This window comes from Struthio camelus, chromosome 13, assembly GCF_040807025.1.
Source record: "Struthio camelus isolate bStrCam1 chromosome 13, bStrCam1.hap1, whole genome shotgun sequence".
Classification (NCBI taxonomy): Eukaryota; Metazoa; Chordata; class Aves; order Struthioniformes; family Struthionidae; genus Struthio; species Struthio camelus.
Window position 1 is genome coordinate 2,822,712 of NC_090954.1, and position 11,541 is coordinate 2,834,252.

Genomic DNA, 11,541 nt, shown 5'->3' on the forward strand with positions numbered 1-11,541 from the left:
ATATTAGAACAGTATTTGATTGGAACCTCAGATGAGGAGATTGCTTCTGCTCACAGGCACAGCTGCTGCAAGAACATCCAGCCTCACAAAGCGCGCCCACAGTGCGCAAGCCACTAATAATAAAACACTCATTATTGTTTATAGGAGAGATGACCAATGATTTACTAACTTTGATTTCCAGGTCACGTAGGAGCCCCTTTGCCCTGTAACTTGATCAGATTGAAGGATGTGGAAGAGCTGAATTATTTTGCTTCCAAAGGAGAAGGAGAGGTAACAAGTCACGTTTCTGTGTAAAGTTCTTGGTAGTTAACACTGTACAGGGCTGCAGCGATAGCAGCATCTTAGCTTTTTAAGGAGCGTGGTTGTGGAGGTATTACGCATGACAGTCAGCACAGGTAAACTGCGTTCAGCCTTAGAGCAGCAATGCATCAACTAACCAGGGGACGTAACAATACTTCCACCTATTGCTACGTCTGATTACTTTAAAAGCTCTCAACTAAGGACAGCTGAATTGCTGCTATTTCCACATTGCTGTTAGTTCTACATTGCCCAGAAATTAAACTTCCTGAAATAACTTGCTTTGTCTGTAACTGCAAGCTGAACGAAAGTCAACTTCGAACAAGTCAGTTTTGTATTCCCTGCTTCATACATCCATTAGTGTGAAAAAAATCTCTAGGGAGTTTTGTACTTGATGTGTTTTAAGTTTCACCGAGCACAGTCATTATGAACTCAATAACGAAAATATTTAAATTGTAATGAATTACTGTTTAACTTGTTATTAATTATGGCAGCGTAGTAAAGTAATTTATTAGCATCTCGGCCTATTTTGCAGATATGCGTGAAAGGACCAAACGTTTTCAAAGGTTATCTGAAAGACGAAGAGAAGACAACCGAAGCGTTGGACGAGGAGGGCTGGCTTCACACGGGAGACATTGGGAAATGGTTGCCCGTGTGTACTGATCGCATGCTCAGTTCTTACGTAACTTGTATCATCTCCTGTAAATTTTCAAGTATTGAACTTAAATTTTGAAGCAAATGCATCTTTACAAATGAGTTTATTTTGTGTGGACTAAGCTCAGTATGTCAGTGGCCAATTCTTTTTTACAAATGGGTTTATCTTTCACAGAATAAGCTCCATACGTCAGTGAAGCATTTTCGGGCAGTTTAAACAGCTCTCCTGACTACCAGGGTTTCATTCTTTTGTCCAGATATTACTGACTATAAAACAGGATATTTTGCAATTGGAAATGCCATTTGTTTTAAGAAACGATTTTATAGGAAACGCTTCTGCTAATCCATTGTCGAAATGAAAAGTGTTTACATGTTGCTGAACAACTTGCCACTGACACACCTGGTTTCTTGTTTTCAAATGCATAAAAAATTGCGTTCACGCTTGTTCTTGCTTTGGGTGCTGCACACGTGCTGGTAGTGGGGTGTATTTCTCGGCTCTATCATTGCCTCTTTAATGAAATGGCAGGTGGAGAAAGCGGGCTGTATGCTGAGTCTCTGTGGTGGAATAACTTCTCTGGGAACTCTCATTTCTCTCTCCTACCAGAATGGGACTCTTAAAATTATTGATCGGAAAAAGCATATATTTAAACTCGCTCAGGGAGAATATATTGCACCGGAGAAGATCGAGAATATCTATATCCGCAGTGACCCTGTTGCGCAGATATATGTCCATGGAGACAGCTTGCAGGTAAAAGTTAACCTCTCAGAAAATCTTAACTGCTTATTCTTTGCTTCTAAAACTGCTCAGATGATTAATGTAAGACAAAGAGCTGGGCAGGAACAAGGGGAACATGCGAGTGGAGCGTGCCACGTTTGTTGTCCGGATGTCTCTTTGCTGCTCTCGGCAGCTCTCTACAGCTCTCCTTTGCCGTGGTCGCCCTTCGGGTCTCTACGGCTCTCCTTTGCCATGGTCGCCCTTCGGGTCCCTACAGCTCTCCTTTGCCATGGTCGCCCTTCGGGTCCCTACAGCTCTCTTTTGCTGTGGTCGCCCTTCGGGTCTCTACGGCTCTCCTTTGCCATGGTCGCCCTTCGGATCCCTACAGCTCTCTTTTGCTGTGGTCGCCCTTCGGGTCTCTACGGCTCTCCTTTGCCACACTGCCTGCAGCTAACCTGGCAAAGGCTAAGCTGCCACTGCTCAGTGACCACTGCCTCCCTGTTTTGGCCAATCTCACCCCATTTTTCCCTGGAGCTCGCTCACAGGATTGCAGCCATGTGTTGGTCCTGTTCATGGGCAGGAGGCCCTGTGCCGGTGGCACCTATGCACTGTGCTGCAGAAAGGGCAGATTTAGGCCCTTACTGATACCGTAGACTATGAAGCCATGAATTTTTAGAAGCAGAAGAGCTCTAGGAGAAAGTGTGAGAGTTGCAGGGTAGTTCCCGGGGGTGGTTGTCGCTCCAGGCGAGGAGGAATTGAAGCCCTTGAGTACCGGAGGGCTGCCCAGGGCACTGGGGCCGCTTGCTCCAGGCTGCGCCACGGTCTCGTGGCGTGAAGACAGCCAGCCTGCAAAGCCCAGTGTGCGGAGGTCTCCGCGGGAGCAAATTCGGCAGGGTTAATCACTCACTTCAGTGAAGTGCCTTAAATGGCGTTCAGTCTTCAGCCGACACTCGTTTTCCTTCACCCGCAGGCCTTTCTGGTAGGAATTGTGGTACCCGATTCGGAAGTTATGCCAGGCTGGGCAAAGAAAAGAGGATTTGATGGAACGTATGCAGAACTCTGCAAAAATAAGGTTTGTCTTTGTATCTATGTGCAATACAGGCATTTTTTTCCACTCTAGCGTAACCTAGTTAAAGTCAGCCTTTGTTCTTAATGATCCCAGTGACAAGAACTATTTCTTCACGGAAAATTAACCTCGTTAGAGCAATCTCTTAAGCAGGATTGACCTGGATACAGCGACGTGTGCCGGCTGTCGCGGCAGAGCTCTGGGCTGGCCGCAGCGGTGTCGTCACTGCCGTGGGCCGGCAGGGAGCCGAGTTCCCGCGCAGGGAAACCGGGATATGAGGAACACTCACCCAGGCCCCATTAAAGGCCCGTTACGGTGAAGTTCGGCAACACCCCCTTGTTTGCACGTTAAATTACCTGTTACCTGTAATACCAAGAAATGATAGCTATGTAACAAACATACGCTCAGAGAAAAAGCAAAATGAGCAAGGCATGTCTAAACTCCCTAACTTGTTCCTGTTTGTATAGATTCAGTAATCGTTGGCCAAGGAAAGATTCATCTTTATTTCCCTGACAAATGATTAGACCTTTTCCTAGCACAAAGTCTGTACATTTTTTAAATCTCATGAAAAACAACTCTCTCCAGGTTTCGGTGAATTCAATTAATGATATAATAGGAATTACTATAAAAATGGCAAATTATAGAATTTATACCAAACTGAATAACCGCCTTCAGTCTTGTCATTGAGCACTGATGCCGTGGAGTCTTCCCGCTGGCATAGAGGAGAAACAGTTCTGCATCTAAGAGCGTGGCAAATGGTTGAAGGACTGTGAATTTAAACATTTAGCATTTGCCCTCCGCATTTGAAAATAGTAGCCTTACTCTTCATCCTGCGGAAAGAGGAGTTAGCATCATCACAATTGCTAGAAATCTTTTAATATTAAATATTTGCTAATTATATATTACCTGTTAATAATGCGCTTGAACTTTACTCAGAAAAGTGTTTTCTTGGCGACCAATGCTATTTTTAGCATGTGAAGTTTGTCTCTTGGTATTTCATGGAGGATTTGTGTGTTTTAACCCAGGAACTGCAGCAAGCAATAATGGAAGATATGGTACGGTTAGGTAAGGAGAGCGGACTTCACTCCTTTGAGCAGGTAAAATGAAACACCTAACACATTATGCAGTGTGGCCAGACGTGCATTTTGTCTGTTTATAGTGAATGGAGATTTGTTAGCACTTATTATTCTCATTGTAGCTACATTTCTAGAAAAGAGCTTTAAAGCTGGCAAGTTTTATTCGTTCCTTTGAAGGAGATACAGTGTGATTCTGCCTTCCACTCATGCTGGAAATTTGAATTAAATTTGGTGGAAGTCTTAGGTGCAGAGGTAAAAATCCACTCCAGGGACACGGGTAGTCTCTGTGGTCTGATAACCAGTGGGCAAGATCAATCTCTGCAGGGCTCTGACTCTTCTCCCATTGAAAGCACTCTAAGAAATTGGGTCTTTAATTACCATTCTTACAGGTGACACAGGAAATGCTGTTGTTTTATTTATTTTCAGTCTGTGCACTGATCCTTTCCTGTGCTTTGTAAATATTTCTGCAGAGGTCCCCCTCTTCAGAGCTACAGACGCTTCAGAGGGTGAGACCTGCAATCAACATTATACCTCATAGCATTGCAAACAAAGTAAAAAAAAAAATCACAATTTGAATGTAAAATACTTATTGTGCTTGTGTTAAAAATGAGTATCGTAAGAAATAATCATTTAAATGTAATTATCAAGGGGCTGTTTTAGTTTTATTTGGACTGTTTCTGTACAGTAATTCTGATGAGTAATTCACCATATTTGAGTGATGCAGAAGCACTATTAAACTTAAACCTGTTGTTCTTCATTTCCCTGTGATGCATGAAAATGAAATGATATTCAACAGAAATGAATTTTAAAATGAAACTCAGTACAAAGCATGGTTCGTAGTGCACATAACTGTCTGTGTTAATCAGCCTGGTTTGCTCCTGCCGTAGTCTTCACAGCATGAAATATTCTCAACTAATCGATTCGGCTAGCATTTTGCAATTAATGAAGTAGTGAGGAAAGCTTTGCCATCTTCCAAAAAGTCAAGGGGAAATGTTCTACATTTCAAAAACAAAGGGCTTTAAAACTGGATCTCTGTTGCAATAGGTAATCTTAAATGCTAACACTGAGCTAGACATTATGGCCAGTATTTGTATGGATTGGGACTCCCTTTACGCGGCAGAGCTGCACTGTCTCAGCTTCTCGCCTGCCTGCAGCGCCCGAGGCCTGAGCTTGGACCTCTGGCTTCAAAAGGACAGTTTTCTTGCTTCTGTGCCCAACAGTGTCTAGGGTGCAGACTCGCTGAAAGCCAGTGCTGCAGGCAGAGAAAGCGCTAATCGTCCCAACACTGATTTTTAGGAAGGGTGTTAGCAGTGCTTGCAGAGGAAAAAGGAGCATAATCTGATGGGAATTTAAGAACTGCTTCTCCACCCGTATTCCTGCAACTCCCAGTCTACCAAAATGCAAATACAGACTGGGTTGGGGATCAAGAGAGCAGCAGGCGGCTGGGGAGTTTTCTCCAGACTCTGCGGACGGTGACCGGCCGTGCAGCAGCTCCTGCCTTCTGCCGCGCCGGCGCCAGGCTGAGCCTGCTGGCAGCGAGCGCGCTGCCGTCGGCGCGAGCAGCAGCCCGCGCCGCTCAGGCGCACAGCGCCGAGTTCGCTTCGCCTGCGAGGAGCCATTCTCATACCGTTTTAATTAGTTAGTAACACACCAGCAATTGTCTTTCTTTAAAGATCATCATCGTGCATGTTCTTTGTGCCTGCGAAGCTTTGTGATGATGTTGCAGGGCTGAATTAGTGCTGCTTTCTTTGCAGTTCAGTTAAACGTTCAGAGGATGTTTGTTAGCATGCTTCCCTCTCCGTGAGGCAGGTCCCAGGGAAGACGTGGAAGGAGCCGGGAGAACCACGGGAGAAGGGTCCGAGGGAGCCTTAAGGGGCCAGGGGTCATGGTGGCAGAGGGCACGTGGCCCCCAAATCCAAAGCACTTACGGCTGCAGTACGTCTGCTGCTGTTGGAACAACTCGTTTTTGAAGGATATGCTCCGTTATATGTGCCACCATGGGGAAAAAGCATCCACGGGGATGCTTTTTCTGCAGTGCCATGCCTTAATTTGCAGTATTGCAGAGGGTTGGATGGGCAAAGGGTAACGGTGCTGATTCAAGTAAGCAGGAATTACCAGCAGCTGCAATGGACACCTACCAGTTCAAATTTCAGTTTCCAGCCTGCAAGACCAGCTTTTCACCGTCCCGAGAGTTTGGTTAAGCGAAGACAGGCGTGATGGTTTGTGGTGTGATAGGTCTGCGCTGGGGCCAGGGGGGCAGCGGTGGCCGGAGCAAGGCTGCGGTGATAAGTTACAGTTCCTGCGTGGCATGCCTGTGATTCTGTGCTATAAATATCGCCCTTTTTTATTTTAGGTCAAAGCCATTTACATTCACTCCGATATGTTCTCAGTGCAGAACGGTTTGTTGACACCTACATTAAAGGCTAAGAGACCAGAACTAAGGGATTACTTCAAAAGACAAATTGAAGAGCTATATTCAAGCATCTCCATCTGAAGTCGCGGGAAGAATCCTCGGACTAGCGGACTTTGTAGCAACGCTAGAATAACGCTCGGAAGTACAGAGCCAGAACGATACAGCCAAAATGGAGAAGCACCTGAATCTTATATCTGAACCTTTCATTGTTCCAGGATTTCACCACTAACCATAATTTCCGTTTTCCTTCTTTTTTCATCAGATGTGGCTACAGTCTGTTTTTACTCTATGTACACAGTAGGAGACTACTAAAAATTATGTTCAATACCCACAAAATACACAAAAATGTCAATCCATTTAAATTATGGAAACTTATTATTAACTACAAATGTTTCTCATTAAAGAGAGGGAAGAATTTTAGGTATGTCTCTTGCTATCTGATTGTATATAACTTAATAGATTAGGAACTAAAATTGTTGATAATGTGGTCTACCTCAAACAATCAGCGAGTGATGGTGAAAGTCTATTCTCCCTGATCTGGAACTTCCAGCTGGATATTGGTTTATGTAGTAAGTGTTAGTTTGTATATGCTGCAGGATATAAATTACATTGAGTTGAGTTAATCATTAATGACCTAACAACCGCAATAGAAATAGGAACAAATCTCCTGGTATTTGTTCTTAATAGGCTTTTTAGTATATTATACTTAAAGGAAAAGGCCAGATTAGCAGTACCTTGAAATGACAAGGACATGTTAGGAAGCCATAGGACAGAATTCCCTCTACTTCCTTTTCACCTGAACTCAGTTGATACGTGGCGCGCTGGTTTTCCATTAGGGCCACGCGTGGACATCAGCACTACTCAAACCGGGAAGGTTGCTGAAGCATTGCCAGCTCTAGAGCAGCTTTCTGTGGGAGTTCAATAACGCAAAAAAGCTGCACCAGAGAGAGAGAGAGAGCGCGTGCAAATGAGTTCACACTAACCCATACGCTCCCCATCCCTCCGCTATTACTTAACATGCTGCTAGGGCTGGGTAGCCCAGTCAGACTCGCTCCCTTCCAGAGACAGTGTTAAAGAAGAGAAGCACAATGCAGTTGTAAATGGGGCTTAGCAAAACAAATGTATTTCAGAGAAAGGCTAGCCTCTGCAGTCTGCTGAAACGCAGTAGTGAGGGCATCCTCTGGGTAGCTGCAGAAGAGGAAGAACTGTTCCTCCATAAGGCCCAGGGTGGGAGGAAGGCTTCGTCACCCACTTCCATTGCAAGGTGTCACGGGGCGGCGAAACGTTGGACGTGACTGCAGAAAGGCCTGCCGGGACCCCATCTCTGCGTTTGGACATTCGGCAGCCTCAGCTCCCACTGTTGCCGCTTCCAGTGGCCTCTCTGGATAAACAACAACGAGGCTGGGTGAAACTGCAGCTTTCCGAGCCAGCGGAGCCATTGGGAAGGGGCAAGTCCCTGGTGGGACAGGAACAGACTCTAGCACTCGGTCCTGACATGAAGCATGGTACAACAGAAGGAGAAAACTGTACAAGTCAGGTAGCTTGAATATCTGGACTGTTGGTGGCCTCCTTCTGCTAAACAGGGTCTTAAGTATATATGCATATTTTAATAGCTGCTGTGTGTTGCACCAGTGCGTACTAGCATGGAGCTGTGCCTGCTAGATCTTCTTTGCTAGGGCAGAGGAAGCACACTTATCTTCTCTCTTAGGCTGGAATGCACCGTAGACTTTTGAAGCTAAAAGATTAAATTATTAATCTAAATTCTTTCTTATTTTCCCTTTGAAATTCCATTGCATGCTTTAAAAAATGAAATAAATTGAATTAATCCGTAGTTTTACACAGAGACTGATTTATTGCAGTAATTTCAGGACAAAATGATACAAAGGAAACTGTTAACCTAATCACTCACATAGAGGAAGTGGTGATTGATTAATCAAATATGGAAGTGTTGGTCTGAATCCCTTTTATGCCTGATTGTTCATTTGCTTCTGCATAATCCTTCCTATCAGTCCAAAGCAAGTAAGAAATACCGGCACTGTGATCTGATGGTATTTCACATCCGTTTTTCACTGACGTAGACAACAACAGGTTCACTGGGGAATTTGAGTGTGTCATATCTACGGAGGATACGAATTATTGCTGCCAGCTACAGAATCCGGCTCTTTAGGTCCAGCTGTAAAGGATTTTCATCTTTGAGGAGTTTCATTCATCTCGTTTTTGTATCGGCCAAAAGACAGTAATTACGTATGTACGCTTCAAAGCAATGAGGAATTAGACTCAGTGCAATTTCTTCCCTGTTTTAATGCAACCTGCTTTACAAAAATGTAACTAGTTATATTTAAGTAAATATAAAAAGCTATTTTCCACTGACCCTTTTCATGACCGCATGAGTTTAGTTTACTTTTCTCCTAAGGTGCTTTCAGTTTATCGGCCTTTTCTTGATAATGGACCTCTAACTTTGTGAAAGTGCAGAAGATTCTAACATGAGTTTACTTACGGCTGGGCTGGCTCTTTATTTTTTATGTAATGCTGTTTTGTTAATAAATAACATATCTGTAGGCTTCTTTTGATATTTGATGCAAAATATGAGATGTACTAATGATGTGAACACCAAAAGAACAGGAAAAGCAAAAAAAAGAACTTGACCACACTGGGGTGATATTTTGGGAGAAATTGTTTCAATTGTCACACCAAAAGTGTGAATATTTCCAGATCTTCTGAGAAGCTGTATGAATAAACTAAAGCTGTCTCTGATACTTTTTTTTGTAATCAGATTTTCCTCTGAAGCACTGTGTGCCCCATGCCCATAACAATGTTGTAAGAGATTAAAACTTGACATGAGTATATGCGTAAGGACTTATTTAATGAGCTAGGCACAAACATGCTTCTCCTCAAATTCCAGGAATATCGTCTTGCTTTGACTTTTCGTAAACTTGCATACTGATTGTGACCACCACAGAAAATCCCCAGGGTTGTCCAATAACAAGTTTATTTTTTCTCAAGGTAACTAGTTACAAGATTTATTTTTTTTAGATGGGGCTTACTGAAAGATTCACAACTCAAGTGCCAGTTACCCTTCTCTGTAAACAGACCTGTTCTTGATGGCTTAAAAATGACTGCTTTTAACTAATCACTACCATGTAGGGGTTCGTTCTGCTGTCAAGAAAATGAGAAAACACAGCAAGCCCATGGAAATCAGCAGCTTTCAGTCCTGCTGTGGGTGGACTCAGCACGCAATCAGAGCCCTGAGCAATCCTATACCCACTGCCCCAGAAGGCTATGTATTACGTATGCTGTCATTAGTGATTTATTATATTCTCTTACCTATTAAAAACTGGAGATTGTTCCTAGGTCTGGTGCTATGCCTTTGGAATCACTGGAAGATTGTCTCCAGTGCTTGTATATGAAAACCAGAATAAAATACATCTTCCAAGAAGAGACTATTGCTTAGTTATATACTTTGTTCTTTGCTCAATGTAAGTTGCACAGACAAAAATACCACTCTGCCTCAGAAATGGTCAAAGACACACAAAAGGGTGAGCAGAAATCATACACAAAATCAGTATTGTGTCTTAACCCCCCGTTGGCAGGAAATATACAGAATTTTTCTGTAATGAAAAGTACATTTGCAGGTTAAAATAGTTGATAGACGTCAGATGAAAGTGAGAGGGTGAGTTCTTTATTGATAAACTACTACTTTGCGATCTGTCACTACTGTTAATAAGTGTATATCAGCATCAGTAATGGCCAGTTGCCATGGGTATGATTTTATTGCATATAGCAGAAAATAATTTGGCTTAAATAATCTTCTGGAATGAAACAAATTAACTATAGAATTTTTATTTTCCATGTGTTAAAAGCACAAACCGGTGATCTATATGTAAATAAATTGCTACAAGATGAATGTAAACTGGGAAAGAATATACTATTTTTGCATGGTAACAAATTACTTAAAGACCTCTTGATGCCTTACGGAAGACTTGGAAAAGCATTTTATTTAGAGGCAATTCTGCGTATTTTTCGTTTCTCTAGCTCACTTCGGTTTTGTCTAGGAAAAACAAGGATATCGGAATTAGATCTATGTTTCTCCTTGGAATTAACTTATTCTTCAGCACTTTGCACATTTATAGGTTTCTGTGCTATATATACTCCAGTTAAATGATGACGTTGAGGCTATTCAGCCGTTTGGATGAGAAATCTGGGAACTTGTAGTAAGTGAGAGGGAAACAGTTTTAGATCCCTGGAATTGTTACAAAATAAAATATTTTCTAAGGCATCCAGAGCCCCTTTAAGCCCTTCACTTTATTACAGCTTTTTTGTTACGTATTTTAGCAAGTACATGCAGCAAACAAACGAGGCATCTTCCCACGTGTTGCCTACTTTCAACAGAAGGTGAAGGGGTTAAAATATAACATTTGTGTAAAAAAAAATTGTAATTAAAGACTTTTTTTCAGTTTTGGTATATTAGCATGTGTATCAAAGTCATCTCTGGAAACTTTTGTAAAGAATTAAATTGTCACATTTCTCGAAACTGCTGATTGTTGACTGACATACAATAAAATCTCTTTTATAAAAGCTGTTGTTACTCCAGCGCTCTGTCCTCCCCGTCGGGATGAAGTCGCCCAGAGCGCGTGCCTGCCCTCAACACGTTGCAGAAAACTAAGTCAGATAAAACAAGGACCAAAGGAATATCGGACCCTGAGATCTGCAGATAGATAAATAGTTTCAAAGTTCGCCGACGATCGCCATGCAGCAGTCTTTCCGTAATGGTTTCAGTTCTTATTTTAGAACAATAATAATATAACCAAATGTATATGCTTGTTTAATACGACCTGACAACTGGGAATGCATAGTATTTTTTCAGACGATGTATCTAAAAACAATAAAGTCTAAAAGCATTCGGTCTCTGCTCCGGTTTTTATCCCTCCCTTCACTGGTCATCCGGGAAATCCCAAGAATTACCTGAATTGTTCGGGCTGCAGAAGTAATGAGATTCACCTCTAGGAACGTAAGCTGAGGGACTAACAAGGTCTGATGATAAAAGGAATGTAACGTACACTGTTCTGAGTGCAAGTCGGATTATAAAACCATATGTATGCGTATGTATTTATTAGGTAAAAAGAGCGAAACCGAACAGCAACACCCAGCGCACGCCGGCAGAGCCCCCAGGGAGGAGAGGGACAAGGCAGGATCATTCGCGGGACATGATAACGCTGCCTGGTCACGCATTTTTCCTCAGAAACCTCTGAAAACGGTTGTTACTGAAGCGGCCTGCGTCATTTTCGAAATGTCCTTTTTTTTCCTTGGCTTTTTTTTTTTC

The 11,541-nt window shown here is 42.7% G+C and overlaps 1 protein-coding gene across 13 annotated transcripts in view; it reads left to right on the top strand.

Annotated features, from left to right (window-relative positions):
• Positions 1-11,122, top strand: part of ACSL6 (acyl-CoA synthetase long chain family member 6) — a 56,516-nt gene extending 45,394 nt beyond the window's left edge. For 9 of the 13 annotated variants that reach the window (XM_068959361.1, XM_068959362.1, XM_068959363.1 and 6 more), the window contains 6 exons: positions 182-270; positions 833-949; positions 1,556-1,699; positions 2,637-2,738; positions 3,758-3,829; positions 6,162-11,122. In XM_068959361.1, coding sequence (XP_068815462.1) covers positions 182-270; positions 833-949; positions 1,556-1,699; positions 2,637-2,738; positions 3,758-3,829; positions 6,162-6,302 — 665 coding nt within the window. In that variant the 3' untranslated portion in view covers positions 6,303-11,122. The remainder of the gene's footprint in view (positions 1-181; positions 271-832; positions 950-1,555; positions 1,700-2,636; positions 2,739-3,757; positions 3,830-6,161) is intronic. The other 4 variants (XM_068959369.1, XM_068959370.1, XM_068959373.1 and 1 more) reach the window with 1 other exon arrangement.
• Positions 11,123-11,541: the final 419 nt, after the last annotated feature.